Source organism: Anas acuta, chromosome 8 (assembly GCF_963932015.1).
Source record: "Anas acuta chromosome 8, bAnaAcu1.1, whole genome shotgun sequence".
NCBI lineage: Eukaryota > Metazoa > Chordata > Aves > Anseriformes > Anatidae > Anas > Anas acuta.
This window is the reverse complement of record NC_088986.1, coordinates 15,219,832-15,236,903: the sequence shown is the minus strand read 5'-3', so window position 1 is coordinate 15,236,903 and position 17,072 is coordinate 15,219,832. Positions and strand designations below refer to the sequence as shown.

The 17,072-nt window shown below is 48.2% G+C and overlaps 1 protein-coding gene across 3 annotated transcripts in view; it reads left to right on the top strand.

Moving 5' to 3' along the window:
• DDAH1 (dimethylarginine dimethylaminohydrolase 1) overlaps positions 1-17,072 on the top strand; it is a 92,012-nt gene that overhangs the window by 48,444 nt on the left and 26,496 nt on the right. Inside the window, exon 1 of one of the 3 annotated variants that reach the window (XM_068690332.1) lies at positions 9,364-9,390. The exons of the other annotated variants lie outside the window; for them this stretch is intronic. Within the exon in view, the coding sequence (XP_068546433.1) occupies positions 9,379-9,390 (12 nt within the window). The 5' untranslated portion in view covers positions 9,364-9,378. Of the gene's footprint in view, positions 1-9,363; positions 9,391-17,072 lie in introns of those variants that run through there. 3 annotated transcript variants of the gene reach the window in all.

Sequence of the window (17,072 nt, the reverse complement as noted above, 5' to 3'; positions counted from 1 at the left end):
GGATGCTCTGAGTTCAGGTGTTAACTTTGTCTTCTCTGCCTCTATCCATCCTAGCACAGATACTAGAGAATTGCATGATTTCAGTATTGAGACAGGCTGAGATATTTTATGTCAACAGTATGGAAGGATTTTCTCCCCTTTCCAAGTCAGATTAACCCTAAGAAACAGTGCATACTTTGTAATGCGGAGATCTCTCATTGGGAAATGTTGTTTCTAGCTTTTCCACATCAGCTGTGAAAACACATAGCCATCCAAGCTCTGCAAAACGATTCTTAGAAAGGCCTAGCAATGAATGCTTGGCATACAGAGGTTTGATGTATTGAGAGCCAGGCTTAGTGTTGTGAAAGAGTGTCCTTGAGGAGGTCTGGAAAAAAGGTGCTCTGGGGAGGGTGGTCTCCTCTGGGCTTTGAGGTCAACATTGTCATGGGGGAGCTGATGGCAGCTGATAATCTGCCACTGTTGGCTGTGGAGATCATGGTCAGGCTTTCCTGAATAGCATGATACAGATAGTAAGCCTGAAGGCATCAGCCTTGGTGGTAGGAAGCTCTTTCTCAGAGGAGCCTTTTGGAAAAGGTGTAGCTCTTTTCTGCACTTATACCCCTGCTTTACAGGTAATCAAATTTTTAAATATCTGCAGAGCAGAACTGATCTTATGCCTACAAATAGCACTCACAGGAGGCATTTCCAGGTAGATCTGATGAATGGCAGAGTGCCAGGAGTGGCATCCATCTTGTTATCTGAGATAATGCCACGAGCAGCCTAAAAGTCCTTTCTGACAGCAGAGCATCGAGCTTGGCCTGCAAAGCCTCCTGCTTGGCCTCCTCCTAGCTGTGAGCCCTTTCCACAGACACCTGGTGCAGCCCCATGGCCTCAGTGGTGGGCCCCTCAGATGTGGGCTGCGTGAGCCTGGGACCTGGTGGTTTGCACCCAGGCCCTGCTGGGCAGGAGGAAGGGCTGGAGCTGCATCTCTGTCTGCTTCAGTGCCACTCGTTTGGCTGCAGTGTGCTCCCTGGGGCTTGTCTGGCCTGCTAGCTGCAGCTTCCCTTCAGCACCTACTGCCATGGTGCTGTGCAATGGCCATGCAGGATGACTGAGGAGCAGCAAGAATAAATGCCGGCGAATATGAAACCAGTATGAAGAAGAGTGCTGCTATCCAGCCTCTGACAAAGACGGTGAGTTTGTGGTACCAGTGGGGAAAATACTGCGTTGACTGTCCACTGGCAGTGAGCAGCTCAGGTCGGGGTGAGTGTCTTCTCCCTCCATGGGCTGTCTGGTTCATGATCCAGTCTTGATACTTGCCGAACATGGCTTTATATTTCACATTTCTCCTTACATAAGGGAGCTTTGGCATAGATGTCAGCAGTCACCAGAAACTGTGGAAAGCTTCTGAGCAGCTGAAATGCTATCATGCTTGTTTTTTTTTTTCTTTTAGGCACTAAAGGCTCTGATTCTAATCTTGCACCAGGCTTCTGATTTATGCTTTGAGTTTCTTCACCCTCTCTACAAGCTTGCTGCACCCAACCAGAGACCAAGCAGGAGCCCATACAGGTCTGCCAGCCCTTCTAGTGGGCAGCAATACTCCCAAAGCTTCTGAAGAGATGAGTTTGTATTGCTCAGGGATAGAATGTAAACAGAGCTGTTAATAAAACAGTGTGTATGGTCCTATTGAGATCGTGTAAATATGAGGTCTGTGCCTAGAAATAGCTCCGGTTTGCGTTCCTGAAAGCAGATTGACCTACGTCGCTGCACGTGGGGTGCTGTGCTGCCAACAAACCCAACTTCCCTGGGCAGTGTGAGGGGTCGCAGGAGGCAACTGTACCTTTATTACCTTACAATGTGCATATTGACAGTCACTGTGAATATCTGAGTGCACAGAACAGAGCATGGCCTCGGTATCAGCAGGAGGGATCCGGGGTGGGAAGCGGCCCCCTGTGCCCATGGAAGCGTGAGGCTGACCAAGTGTGGGAGCTGCTGCAGCCCGCACCCAGGGTGGCTTTGGGACCTGAGTGTAGGCCTCACCCAAGGTAAAGACAAGCAATTGGTGCTTGTATGTAACATTAGTGTTCAAGGAAGGGAACTCTTGGATTTTAAATCCTGTCTTATGTCTGTGACGCAGGTATATAGGTAGCGAGGGCTCAGTCCTGCAGGGTGCAGTGCTTAACGCGCAGCCTGTAATCGTTCTCCTTAGCTTAAAGCGCTTAAACTCTTTCCTGTGTTGTCTGCTTACTTACCCTTTCTCTGAGCTGATCTCATGACCGTGTTTTGCTGTAGTGGAAAGTCTGATGTAATGCAACATTTGTCAAAATGACATGGCTTTAGCTTGAAAGTGTTTCTTAGCCTGAAATGTTGACTAGGAGATCTTAGACTATAGCACAGTGCCTGCAAGTGTGGTTAATAGCACAACAGCTTGTAATAGTAATATTAAATGCTGTGTGTAGTAATATGTAATATATACTGCAATGGGTTTTATGAACCCATCCATGGGTTCATGGTTTTATCCATACGTAGCACACATCTTTAAAGAACGCTCGGTCTGTGTCTGCTTTGTGTGTGCCCCCCTGGGATGGGGAAAGCCGGCTCTTTGTTGGTGATGCATAAAGCACCTGATACACCTCCCCCAAGTGCTGGCTGCTTTAGTACTCAGCCTTCCTGTAGGCCTGTCCCTTCGCACTGAGCAGAGAACAGATGCAGTTGTGTAGCTTCAGTGGGAGTACTCCAGAGCCCAGAGGGGCTGGGGGTGAGGAGGCTGCTGTAAGCCCCAGCTCCCCTTCAGGAGGAGCAGAGCTCACCTCCTGCTGCCTGGTGCAAGGCATTACCTCCGCCCCTACGCAGGCACCTGAGTAGGTGATAACTCTCACAGATGAGATCAGCAGCAGGGTCTTTTTAAAAGTGCTTAAGCATGTCTGGATAACAGTTCATGGTGTGCTGAGTGTCCTCTGACCCCTGGCCAAAGCCTGGGATGGGAAGTCCAGGCACAGCATCTCTGAAAGGCAGGGCTCATAGCTTCTGAGCTTAAAGGGGATTTAGGAGCCCAGCCCAGCTGTAGGAACTTGTACTGAGGAGTTTTGGCTCTGGTTTCTAAACTGGTCCTTAACACTCTGCCAGTATGTTGGGAGTGTGCTGCCACAAAGGAACCCTCTCCAGTGTCCAGCATGGCCGTGTTACCTCCTGCCAGCAGCATGGGTGTATGTTCAGGCTGTTCTGCAAGGTGACTCCTGACAGGAGGAGAGGAGATGGCTGAGAGCATCTGTACGTGGTCTGAACTCTGCATTTCCAGCAAGGCTTTACCCAAGCCAATCAGTGGGAACTGTATTGTCCTACCAGTGATGCTTAGAAAGATGTTCCCTGAAGTACAGATGGGGGCTGCAACAGCCTGCAAGTATCCAAAGTGTTTACCATGAGATTAGTCACATTGAGAAGTGTTGTCCGAGTGGGGTGCAGGCTTGCACAGTAACTTGGTAGAAGAGCTCTTCAGTCCTTCATGGGTTGCACTTCTTAGAAATGTGCATCTCTAGGTCTTGCTTGAGGCTTCTATGCGGTTTTCACCAGCTGGGTCATCTTGATCAAAGCACTTGCTGGAAATACCCACAGACTCCTGGAAACACAATTTACTGTGCTAGGAGGGTCAGCTGTTTGTTCTTCCCATAACACTTGCGTCTTAGTACTGAACTGCCATGATGTCCCACTGTGATGGTGCCTTACCAAGCTGGTTTCTGGGAAACACGTTTTTTGGTGATACCTTCAGCACTGTAACTTCCAACTCAGTTCATTTCAGTGGAAGCCACCCAGACACCCACTGCAGCAGAGAGAAGAGCCAAGTTATTTTAAAATTCTAAAAATTATTTTTTTTCACTTTGCATTCCTGGGTCTTGGCCTGAAGAAGGAATGGTAGTGCCAAAATACCGCGAGAACGTCTGTCGTTGCAGTATGTCTGGCTGAACCAGAAGCAGGAAATTCTTGTGAGAGCCTGTCTCATGAGATTGCCAGCCAGCTCCGAGGCTGGCCCTGTTGCTGGCTATTAGTGCAAAATGGGGAGGTGGGGATGTAGCTGAGAAGGAAATAGCTGAAGATGGGCAAAATGGCTAATTAGAAATGATGGTAGCGTGTGTATGGGGGGAGGCAATGGTTTTCTTTGTTTGGAATGTAAAAGCAATGAATAAATGAAGCAAACGTGCATCATGTCCCTTCTTCCAGTGGAGGAGGACATGGGGAAGCTCCCTTAACAGTTTGAGAGCTCCTCTGCTGGAGCAGGCCTGGCACTACTCTTCCTTGGGGCCTCCCTCTGGTTCAAGGGGGGCCAAGCCCAGCATTTTGGTTCACAAGCCTTTTCTAACTTGTAGGTCAGGAATTTTTCCTTAACCTGGGCTAGACTCTGCTCTAAAACTTTCCGCGCTGTCGTGTGCAGGGCTGCCTGGGCAGAAGCCAAGATGCCGGCACTGAAGGGAGGGAGCTGAGCTTTAACCTCCGTCCAGCAGACTTATTCCACCTTGGCTCCATTTCAAGACAATTTTAAAAGCTGTATCCAGCTTATGCTGCCATTTTCGGCATTATTACTCCTGGTGGAGCTGTAACGGTGGGGAACTTTAAAGGAAAAGGGCATAATGGAAACTGATTAGAAAAGTGGGGAAAGTCTCGGGGTGCAATAAAGCCTTGCCCAAAGAAGGGAAGGGGACAAGGGGAGGCCTTAAAAGGCATGCATTCGATCACAGCAGGGCAGGAAATAGCTTTAGGAGAGTTTTTCTTTGGTCCATTCATAACCTGGTTTGTACCTCATTAACTTTCTGTTAGTGCATTTTTTCTTCTAAGGTCCAGGGTAGTTTATTCCCACAGAAGTCAATGTGAAGAGTCATTCAGTGCCAAGTGTGATCTCTCCTGCGGATTAAACAAGAGAAGCTCCCAGCATTGCTTTCATCTGAAAGAGATGAGAAGCGTGTTGAGGATGTGCTGATGATGCATGCTTTATTTACTCCATCTCCATGGAGCTACAATAAGCTTCCTGGAGGTGCTTTACTAAGGCTCTTGCACCTTTTTTCTGTAATACGTTGAATGTGCAAGTGACAACCCCTGTGAAACCAGTTGCAAACTTGCTGCTGCCTCCATTAAAGTTGTTAGGCAGCTAGAAACTACTGATATGAAGGAATCTCTATAAAAGCTGCATGGATTAAGAAGATGCCTGTTTAAGACCCTGAAGATTTTCTTCTGTTTCAGATACTCCCTGCTTACCTCAATTTCATCTTGCTAACTGTTGTTCTGCAGTGCTAAAATCAGATTTCAGGTATTTTCAACTCTTTCTTGATATCCTTTAGGAAAGACAGCTGGGGTTCTGTCTTGCTGATGAAGCCTAATTTGAATGACTTTACTCATCAAGTCCATTTAAAGATTCATTATGTTCTATCTAGTCCAACAGTAAAAATACAGAAGTATCCTGTGGGCAGCCAACTGCTGAAAGGGAGGAATTAGTTACAGGAGATAAGGTAAGATGATGTGGGATTAAAATGCAGCGAGCAAGATTCTGGTTTGATACTGGTGGAAAATGAGAGGGATGCTAAGGGAATTAGAATAGGCTGTGTGTCTGGGGCTTCCAGTCCTGGACAGCAGGGTAGGTGAGCATTTGGGATTAGCTCATCCTGCCTGTGCCTCTTCCTGTGCTCTGTAGCCCTCTCCTTCTAAGAAGGCTTGCCATAGACAGCACAAAAGACAGAGGATGGGCTCTTGCAACCTTCTGCAAAGCCTGGATGGTTAGCAGTGCAGCGGGTCTGCGTCCGTAGTGAGGAAACAGCAACCCAGAAGATGGGAAACCCATGAAACAACACACTATGTCTGAGGTGGTGGTGCTGGCCTTTACCCCAGCTGCCATGGGGTGCCTGGATCCTATGGCATGACAGTAGGCACCGAGCCTGGAGGATGGGTACCGGGTAGTCCAGGGCTATGGGCAGGTCTCTGAAACTTGGGGAGAATTAAAACTAGGTGCTGTAGGTTGGAAAGTGCTGAATGTTGTCCAGGTTGGGTGTATCTACTAAGTTATATTAAGGACCATTTGCTTAGTCTTTAGAGTGTGAAATAAGCTGCAAAAAATAAAATGCCTTATGGACTTAGTTCGACTTTGTCCCTGTATCACAACTGTGTGTTAAGCTGTTTCTCCAGTAGACATGCAGCAGATCTTTGGAAGTGCTTGCTGCTAAAAAAACACTAATGCCAGGGTCCTTGGGGAAGGTCAGCTCTGGGCTGGAGGAGAAACACTTTGTACGGTTCCCCAGGTGGCCCAGGAGCATCCACGCAGACCAAGGTGTAGCTCCAACTTCTGTTTCCTGGCAGAGATCAAGCTGTGTATTCATTTTTTATCTTGTTCCGGTTTTGCTTGAAACGAGGATGATTTGATGGGTTTTACTTCTATTTGTATGAATAGAGGATCTTTTCACTATAAATCTGAGATAAAAATTCAAGGCAAATCTCAGGAGTCTGGAAAACATTCCAGGCTGAACTTAAAGCATTTCTGTACTCTTTCTGAAGTGCTTGTTTATCTTGTTTGCTCTGATCAAGAGAACATTTGAAATGAACAAATAAGCTGCCTGAACATCTAGCATCTCAGGTCAGTTGCAAGGAGCCCGCTGAAAGCTGCTGCTTGTTTTTTCAGGTCTGAATTCTTCCTGTCTAAGTTCAGTCTTTGCTTATTCAGGTAGGATTTTGTGTACCCAGAGCAATTAAGTGGTGGGCACGGGTCCTTCTCTAGCATTTCCCTTCTCAGGGCTGAGGTGTGCTCTGAGCAGTGCTGGCTCTTGTCCTGCTGTGGTGGTGCCTGGCCCATTTCAGGCAGGGCTGTGCTGTATGCCTGTGGTGGGCAGCAAAACCCTGTGCTGCGGGGGTGAGGGAGGCAATCGAGAGCTCCTGCAAGAATTCGTGAAAGCTGTTGTTCAAGTGTTTGTTGATTCCACTCTAGGTTTCAGTTGCAAGCAAGAACAGATGTGTACTGCACTCCTAGTTCTGCAGCCTGAGACTCCAGGGTGGCGCTATCAGGGCTTCTCAGTTGAGCACTCCCACGTTCTTGGGGTGTAGTCACACATGAGACTTGTTGGGCTGATCTGGCAGTCTCTGCACTTAACCCCAGCAGGTGGCTAGGTACTGCTGGCAGTGGCTTCTGGCACCATGTGCCATTGCTTGTGCCTGGATGCGTTTACAGATGTAAATACTGCAGGGCCTGGTTCTGCTGTCCCATCATGTTAGCAGTGGCCCTTAAATCCTCCCTTGGAGGGGCAACATGAGTGCTTAGATCCTGCACTCCACTAGGTTTGGGTTCCCTTTGCAGGAAAGCTCACTGCACCAAGATTCATCCATGTAAATCCTCTGTGTCATACAATGGATTAAAATAGATTCGGGGTTTAGCTTTGCTTCCTGTTGGATCCCAAGGTGCAGAGCAGCTGCTGTACCTGGTTTCTCTGGCAGAGCTGAAGGGTGTGCACAGCTTCAAAGGGGGCATTAGGGTCTTTGAATGTCTGCTGCTATTGATGTGAAATTCGTGTTCCAGGAGATATGAAAAGTAATAGGACTTTTCTTAGATTGCCCAAGTTTTCTCTTGACTGAAAACGTGAATTTTTACCAAGAATGTCATGTACATGTGATATAGTTGCATATTAAGGGTACACAAATCTGTACAAGTTGCATACTCCTTCATAAAGGAAACTAGTTCCTTGTGAATGATGCTGCAGTTTTTATTACTGCAGGGAACAGCTATTACATGGCAATGTCTGCTGAGGGTTGGTTGAGTTCATCCATAAGAAATATTTCCAGTCTTGATCTAACCAGCTTTTAAACCTGGCCCCCAAGAGGCAGAATGCAGAGCTAAATCATGACACCAGTGAACACTCTGAAGCAGCACGGTGTGTTTGCTGCCCACCTTTCTCTTTCATCCTTCTCCCTGACTCTATTCCAGGACATCTTGTGGAAAAAGGAAAAGCAGTTTCCTTTAGAACTGGCTGTTTTTCTTCTTCCCGTAGACCTTTCCCCCCTCAAGTTAAATGGGAAAACATATTATGCAGTATTTCTGCTGCAGAGTTAAATATTGATGAAGATTAAGATGCATTAAATGACTGAGGAAATTCATGGGACAGGAAGAAAAACAAACAAAGCCCAGAAAATTAAAAAATGTTCAAGTGTATGAATAGCTCTTTCTCTCTGCACCTTCTGCGTGACTTCCAAAGAAATGTTTCAGCATCTTGATGTGAATGTTCCAGCTTCCCGGAGCCGGGGACAAGGAAGTGCTGTACGGCAGCAGCTATGGGGGGGAAAATGTTCAGTGCTGTGTTGCTCTTGGACTTCCTCGGAGTATTTTTGTTCCAGATGTTAAACTGTTATTTTTTCAGAAGCCTTGCAGAATTGCCAGAATGCTGGATTTTTTTTGTGAAGGATTTTCCGAACCCCAGCTGATTATCACAACACACAAGAATCCAAACTCCGTCTTGGCTTCGCGGTGCTCCAGCAGCTGCAGAAAATCTGGGGGAAGGCGCAGGTTCACAGTGCTGTCACCGGCTGCCCTTGGACGGTCACACCAGGAGTGTGCAGCCCTGCTCCCTGCCTCCCTGGCGTGGGCATCGTGTCAGCCCCTGAGCCACGCGCCCCAGGCAGGGTCACCAACGCAGCGTGCTCCGAGGCTGCAGCAGAGCAGCTCAGGGTGCAAAAATTACTTCCATCTGCCTCCACTCCAGCAAAGGGTAGCTTGCTCAGAGGCAAAATCAGCCCCTAGCATTTTTTGTTTCTAGATACGATATTTTTTTTAGCCTGTGGTACTCGGTGATGCTGGTGGTGCAGGCAGATCAAGCACTGCTGTTCCCCACCAGAGTGCCAGTGCTCTGGCTCTTCTGCGGCCCTGCTGCTCGTATTCTTCTGAGCCCTTTGGTCTAATCCTTGTGGAAGCAGATGGAAAAAACTTCTGGGCTCTGGTTTGTCTATCGAGTGTATCCCACTGACTGTCAGTGAGACGTTCTCTCTACAAAAGAAGTAACTGTAGAAGCACTTTCTGTACCTGCTTCTCTCTTCATCTGCCTGATTTTTGTCCTTGTATGCTTACAGGAACTCTCAGCTGTGGCATTCTTGCACTTCATGCATCTCCCCAACACTTGCTGCACCTCCCCAGCTGCCTTCGCTGTGCTCTGAGGGGCTGTCAGCCAGTACAGGCAGAAGCCTGCAGCCAGCCTGGTGTTAAGGCAGCTGGGAGCTCTGTGCTCAAATTCCTTCCCCTGACCACAGCCCTCCTTCTAGAGGCAAAGTCTACCAGCCGGCCTGGGTGCTCTGCTCTCCTCTGCCAAAGAGAGCTGCATATTTTGCCAAGCTCCTCTGCTTTACCAGGAAGAGGGCTGCTGTGGGCAGTGTGAGAGCCATGGGCAGATGAGGCAGATGGTGAGTGGGCTGGTGTGCTGTAGCTGGGGGTTCTGTCGTGGGTCTTGGGCTGGAGCCTGGTCGGTAAGGACAGTTGTGGTGGTTCCCTGGGTGGCAGGGGGGCACCATGCTGCTGCTGTGCCTGAGCTGAGTGTTGGTGCCCTGTGGCTGCAGAGCGTGGGAGGGCTGGAGGATGGGACCCACTGAACAGGTGAAAGAGAAAGGAGGCTGAGAGGTGCCTTTTTTAAAGGGTGTCTCTTCAGTTGGTACTAAGTGGGTGGCAGGAAAAGCTGTGCTCACCAATCGTGACTGGAGCAGGAAGGGAAGGGGCCGTGACTTACCCTCTGTGCCTTGGTGCTCTTGCAGTGTGGGACTAATCCCAGCAGTGTTCTTCCTGTGTTGTTTGTGCTTTATAATATTTTGTAAAGATTTTTTCGAGTTTGTTCTTGTGTATTACAACTTCCACATGGAGCGTATACAGGAAACTCTTCCAAAGCAAGAGATGAAGTGTGGAGTAAAACCGGTCAGTGAAGGCAGAAGTTTGGCTGTAGAAATACAAACAGCCTTGTCTTTGCAGGAACAGCCCTCAGGAAGAATTCAGCTGGATCCATGACTGTGCTTTGTGAGCAGTAAAGCAAATGCAGCAGTGCCTCAGGACAGCTGTTGGCACCCTGTGCCACCTCCTGCTGCTCTGGTGGGGCTGGCGGGTTGCACAGGTCTCTGAATACGTGAGGCAACGCTGGGCCTGCAGCAGCAGGAGTGAGGGTAAGCCCGTCTCAGTCGGTGAGGCCTTGGGTAAGAACCTGGAGGACACTGACAGGGGTTGTTTCTCTTCCCGTTTTAGAACAACGGGAACGGAAATGGCAGCTCCCTGCTCACACACTGATGGGTTTTAGTGGTTCTCTTTGAAAGGTACCATTATTCCAATTAAGCAAAAATAACCCCAAAAAAGTATCGGTTATCATAAAATCAAGATGTTACAGTTCAATTGTATTTCCAGACTCCAACAAGCTGCTGGAATGCATGCAGTTTAACTTTCCTCTATGATATAATAGTTTAAAAGAGATCAGGGTACATTTTACCATAGTGTCTAGCAATGTGCGTTTATTCAGACTTTTGGCAGGCAGTTCTGCACACTCTTGCTAAAACTGTGAATCATCCATTGTTGGCCGATTGCACTCTAGTTGCTAAGAGATCTGTCAAGTGCATACTGAGGCTTAATTCTACATTTCTTCTAAGAAGGGCTAAATGTATTAAATTGGAACATGTCACATCCTTCCTAAACAAGTAATTAAGGCGCTGCTATGAGCCTGTCTGAGGGAGAGAAGAGAAGGAGCTGGGAACAGCTGGAAGACATAACTTGGGCTGGGGTCGGTCCCTCTGTCTGGGAACGCGGGGCTCACTGCATGTTGAGCTTTCACAACTTGATGCACAGTGGAAATGGAAAGAGAGGAGGGAGATGTGTTTTAAAAAAAATTGCAAAATGACTTGTTTTTTAGTGTCCTTATATAAACCTCTTAAAATGACCTAATGCTGTTTCACACAGTGTAATTTTCAGTAATGGAAAGACAAGACGTCAGTGCTTCCCGGGCTGCCTTGCCCCCAACCCCTCCCAAGCCAGCTCCCTCCCAGTGCTGCTGCTCCCCGCTTGCCCAGGGCCTGCTGTGGGCATGGGGCGCTTTGATTGCGGGCCAGGCCCTGTAACATCCCTGCTTGCCAGCAGAAGTGCCAAGTAAGGGGTGCTGGCAGGTGTCTGTAACCACCTCACCACTCCTGAATAGCCTCAAGGAGGCCTTTTACTACCCACAAGGAGAAAATTGATCTGTGCGGTAGCACATCAGCCTAGTACATCTGTTTCTGTGAACGCACTTCTGCCTGTGTGTGGATGTGGGGCAGTGAGTAAAAAATGGTGAAAGAAAAGAGTTCTGTAGTTGGGATATTTGGACTCATCTGTTCCTCAGTTACCTCCTGGGCACTGGCAGCAGTCTTGACAGGAGCCCCTGCCTTGCTCACCAGGCTCAGCACCTGCCTCCCTCTCACTGAGTGGGGAGGAGGTGGTGCCCAGTCAGTCTGCCCATTGTGGTTTGTCACTACACAGGCATGCAGTGGGGTCCCAGCTCCAGCCTCTTGTCCAGCATCTTCTCGCAGACTGGGCTGCCTGCTGCAAGTTACCTGAGCGATGGATTCCCCTCCTTTTTAAACATTTCCTTGTGTAGCTCTTTGTGAACATTGCTGAAGCCCTCTTTTAATCCTCTCTAGTCAGCAAAATAGACTGAGCTCTGACAACCCTGCTTTGACTGAGGTTTCCGAAATGGTGCCCTCCTCCCCAGTCCCTGGTGCTGGCTGGCCCCACTCTGAGGGCAGGGACACGGCCCTGGGGAGCGGCGGTGGCACCGTGGGCACTGGGCTGATTGGCTTCTGCTGTTCCTGAGGGTGCCCCTGCCTGTCTGCCCAAAGGCCCATCAGTCCTGGGGTCACGGCAAAAGGCCCCATGCAGGTGATGGTGCTCTTCTGCCATGGGTTGAGTTGCAGATTAAAGATGGTCCTAGCTGCTGGGCCACAGGGCCGCACACATGGGCTGTCCCTCCCTGCTTGTGGCCTGGTTTGTGTGCTGCTCCATGCTCCTGTGCTCTGAGCAGTGCTGGCTTTGTGCTCCTTGTGTGCTGCTTGTGTAACCCCACAGCAGTGGGCTTCCTTTTGAAACACCTGTTCTGCAAGGATTTCCATTAGCATTACATCTTGAGACAGACATGAGAACTTTACTTGTATACCTACAGCTGCACCCAGTCTTACACATCTCACCCTGCCATTCAGTGCTGTCACTCCTATTGACTGGAGTTATCCTCTCACTTAAAACTGTACCAAACTAGGCAGGATTGATTTTATGTAAAAACACGCTGATTGGTATCAATTGCTTTAACCTCCTGCAATTCCCTGTTACTCCCCTGTCAGTCACTTTACAGTTTGTTCTGGCATCCCCATTAGGCCATGAACACCGTGCAGCTCTGCTTCAGATGGAGATTGCCCTGACCTGCTGTTTTCAAAATGAATTTTAGTATCTGTTCTTTAATGTCCTCCTGGGTTACAGCTGGATCGAAAGTGACTCTCCATGATGCAATCTGAATATTTAACTGACTTTTTCCCAAACACAGAGCAAAAATATTTAATGCTCTATTTTTATATGAATATTGAAAAATTCACCCTTTCCAGCTAGTAATGAATCAGCACCGCTGTTGCTGTTCCTGCTATTCCTTAGATGGAGAAGCAAAGCTGAAAAAAATGTCCTTCTGAATCTTGATTCTGCTGTCGAGAGGCTTTCACCAGGTCCTTTTGCTTTCAAAAGTTCCTGTAATTTCTGCACTGTAACTTATTTCATACAATTGTTCTGGCTTTTTTAACTGACTTTAATTTTTCATCTACGCCAGCTATAAATATCCATTATGTTTTCTTCTTAATCTTGTATGGTGCTTTCTCACATGTGAGTGCAGGCTTTCTGGACATTTAGTGACATTTTCATAAAACTGCTCCTGGGCATACTCATTTCTAGCATGTGGATTTGCTGCTTAATGATTTGTCTTACAACTATTTCAGCCTTGAGAAAGTGCTTGTGAACGTTACTCATTGTGTAGCTGCTTTTGCTTATTAGAGACATCTTGTCTATGAAATCTGTCACTCATTCAGTGAATTTTACCTTCATCACTTTCTATGTAACTGGAAGAGCATGGAGTATTATCCATATTCAGAACAAAATAACAGGCTTTATAAACTAATATCTGCTAACTGTGTGTTAGGTTTCTGAGGAACACCATCCTCCTCACTGCAATGAGTGGTCTCTGGAGGGAGGAGAAGCTGTGTTTTTCCCCGTAGCTGAAGTGAGTATTGAAAAGATGTGGTACATTCCAGTGTGTTGCAGACATGCTTGATGCCTTCACTTTCTTTTTATCCTGTTAATCTGCTGAAGCTCAAGATAAACAAGCCAAAGAGAAGATCATAGTCTGGAGGGTCAGAGCAGGAAGAATATGTGTTTCTGTGCTTTTTCTCTTTGCTGTTGTGTAGCCACACTTAAAACTCTTCAACCAAAATGGGTAGGAAAACAGGCTTCCTACCTTTCTCTTCAAGTACTTACTGCTTGTAGGACATCAAAAGCATTCAGCAGTCACTGGAGATGAGTTTTAAAGACCCATCCTAACATCTACAAATAATATAGCCGCTGTTATCTTTCTAAGTTTCCACTTTACTGCTTCACCCGCATATCTGTAAATACGTGCAATGTGGAGATTCACCAGCAGCACCTTGTACTGTGGAAGCTAAAACATTTGCCATGTGACACATGCTTCTCTGGTTCTCCCTGGAGGTAACCCAGTGATGGTGAGAAGTGAATGAGGAACTCTGGAGCAGTTTAGCTTCTTGGTGGAACATAATGAGCAAGTTTTAGGGCATCTTTATTTCCTCTGGCAGGAGGTGCACTAAGGGCTTGATGCTACACTCACACACAATTGTCGTTAGGCCGGGCAATCCCAGCAATTCCCAAATGCTTGCCCTGTGATGCAGGTGCTATTTCCCTCCTCCCAGTCTGGGCTGTGTGTGCATCCAGGGCTGTGGTTCTTGATGGGCTTAGCGGCCCAACGCAGCAGCGCTGCCCTCCCCTGGGACAGCAGCTGCTCCTGGGCCCATGGCTGAAACCAAAACACCCCCTGAGGAAACATGCTCTTAGCTCCTCTACAACAGAGCTCATGAAATGCTTTCCATTTAACTCTCGTGAATGACCCTGCTCCAGCATGAAGCTCGCTTTTTATTTGCTCCAGGTCCTGCAGGTACCTGTGGGCTCTGGCATCGCCTCTGTCTGGGCGTGCTGCAGTTACAAGCTGTCGGGTTGCTGCCGCACCTCAGGCAGTTTTGATAACAGCTGGTGAGGTAATTGTTTCCATTTTGTTATGATTTTATAAATTTCAGCCTTCCCCTTTATTTCTAAGCAGCGGTGAGTTTATGTAGTGCTGTGTGGGGAAAGGAAAAGCCATCAGGCAGTCTGCTGCATCATCACCTCCTGGCTGTTACTCCAGCAGATGTGCTCTCCCTTCCACCCAAGCCTAGACACAGGCTGTTCTGCCTTGGGTCCTTGTGCAGTGGTGGGCTTGAGCCGATCTCCTGGCACAGGCATAGCCCTGAGCAGGGGACATGTCAGTGGCTGAGGTGGTGGGAGGATAGGGCTGAGATGTGCTGGCACCCAAACCTTTGGGAATATCGTGGCCACTCAGCAAAAACAGAGGCTTGGATGCTGTGAAACTTGGGCACATGCTGCCTCAGGTACAGGGGGTGTAATTAGGAAATGTGGGTCATCGAATTGTACAATCTGGCTATGAGTAGTTCGTTCTGGATCTGCTCCTCCTTCAAAGTAGCTCTTATTAAATAATACCTTAGCTTAAACCCCCCTAATTTCTAATATGCATTTAGAAGCCTGCACAGAGATATTTCCCTTCCTGAAGTAAATGCAAGACAAAGTGGTAGGGTGTCTAAGCAGCTGCATCTCCTGCAAAGTGCACAATGAATGGAATTGTTAAGTACGTGAAGGGAGATGGCTTTGCAAAGCACTTTCCTCTTTTAAGGAGTATGATTGGGTTAGGAGTCACATTTTTTAACTGAAAGAGCTTTTGATAAGTGGAATCTTTAACCTGTTTTTTTTTTTTTTTACTTTGTTATCTTGCTTTTCTTTGTTCTCTGCTGTTCCTGTACATTTAAAACAGGTGTGGTGGTTTCCCTTTGTTTAAAATCCATTTGTATTTTGTATTTGTACAATGCGGAGTTTATACAGCAGCACAGTGCAGCAGTAGTCCAGTTGCAGACATGTCAAAGAAATTACTCCTATCAAAAACACAACAGCCCCTCCCCCCCCCATTTCCCTGCACTTTCTAGCAGAACGTGGTATTTAGCACTGTTAAAACAATATGGTCTTGCTTGGTGGGGAAGGGAGCACCTGTTAGTGCCTGGAAAGTGGCTTCCTTACAGGAAGGCTGAGATTTGCATTCCTGCAGTGATTGTATAAAACATTAAGGACAGCTTGAATTGGGTTCTGACCTCAGTGGGGTCTGGGTTCACACTGCCACCTGCCCAGGGTTTGTGCCCCATGTTTGGGTCTGACCATGTGGGCTTACACTGGTGGTGCTGGCAGGGCTCCGGGCAGTGTCAGCCTCTGGGATTTGACTCGGAATGACTCGGGCTTGCAGTCGGCTGCTGCCATGAGCGTCCCATGGTGTGGCTCTGTGCCCGCAGCCTTCCCGAGCAAACAACTCGGGAGGGCCGGGGGCATGGCGTAAGTGCACTGCTTTGGAGGTGTGACCTCTGTCTTGTGTGTTTAATGTTCACATAGAGTTTGTTACGAAGTGCTGTGGTTTGTGTGCGGGTGTTGGTGCTTTTAAACCAAGCCCTGCCTGCGAGCTGTACGGCTTGGCCCTGCAGGTGGCTGGAGGGATCTCTTAGCGAGATGCGAGGAGGTGCAGGGTGCTGAGCAGTGCCTGTGGGGCAGCACCGGGCAGCATTGTGCCTGCGGGGAGCACCGGCAGTGACTTGGGGAGCCCCAGGCTGTTCCCACACTGCCAGGCAGCATCCGGCGGGCTCACAGGGAAGGGGGTGTGTGTATGCATGGCTTCCTACCTTGTAAATACGTGCAGATGCGGAGAGAACGCACCAGCCGCTCTGTCTCCTTGTGTGTGCTGCTTCTGTGCTCCCTGCTCTGTTCTCCTCTCCTCTTGTTGCTGGCAGCCTGTAAAAGCAGCTCGTGTGAGGCAGGCTCTTCCTCCAGCTCGGTCGCGTTGAGCTGAATGCAGAGTAGCTAAAGATGGACAGTCACTTACATTTGCTGCAGATTTTCCTCTAGGGCTTAAGAACTTGTTAAAACCTGTCAGTATTGTATCAGAGTACTTCAGGTTATTTTCAGGTTGAGGTGTCACAGCTAGCGCTGTGATGACCGATTTGTTCAGCGGATCGCTTCTGGTTTACTTGTTGGTACCGAGGTATATCGATTTTGACTACTCTGACTGTTGGTATGTCTTCGAGGATTTAATTCCATTTTATGTGTTTCAGCATATTTCTGTATTCCTTCTTGGATGACACCTCTCAGACAGCAGAACCTCCCTGGAACTAGATGGGGGAAGAAAATGGTCAGAACTCGCATTTTCTGCTGTTACTGTGGTTATATGTCTACACACTTTAGGGCACTCCTGCAGGATGTGTTAGCGCAGCTAAAATAAGACCGTCAAGTCAACTTCTGTAAAAGCATGAATGAAACCTATTATTAGAGGGGGAAAAACACTGGGTTAGTATAACCTCTGCCTGTGGGGCCCTCGTTATAAAATAACAAGGGAGCAACCGGATGTTTCTCAGTGAAAGGTCAGTTACTGAGGGAATTTAATGCTCTTTGCCTGTGGCGATGGTCATTGCTCCTCCTGGGCTGGCTACTGGGGACTCGGCTTCTCCTCGCTGCCCTCCGCAGCTTGTGGACCTGCTAGTGACCACTGTGTGTCCTTCATGGCTCCCCACCAGACAGGTGAGGTAGGGCCAGATCTTCTGAAGATCCTCTGCCATTTGTGCAGCTGAAGTCCTTGGGTTGCTCAGTGCCCACCTTGGCTGGGCAGTGGGAAGAGAGTTCGGATCTGGATGGGAACAACTGCTCCAGGGCCCTGCTGGGACAGGGCTGAGTAGGAGCCGCC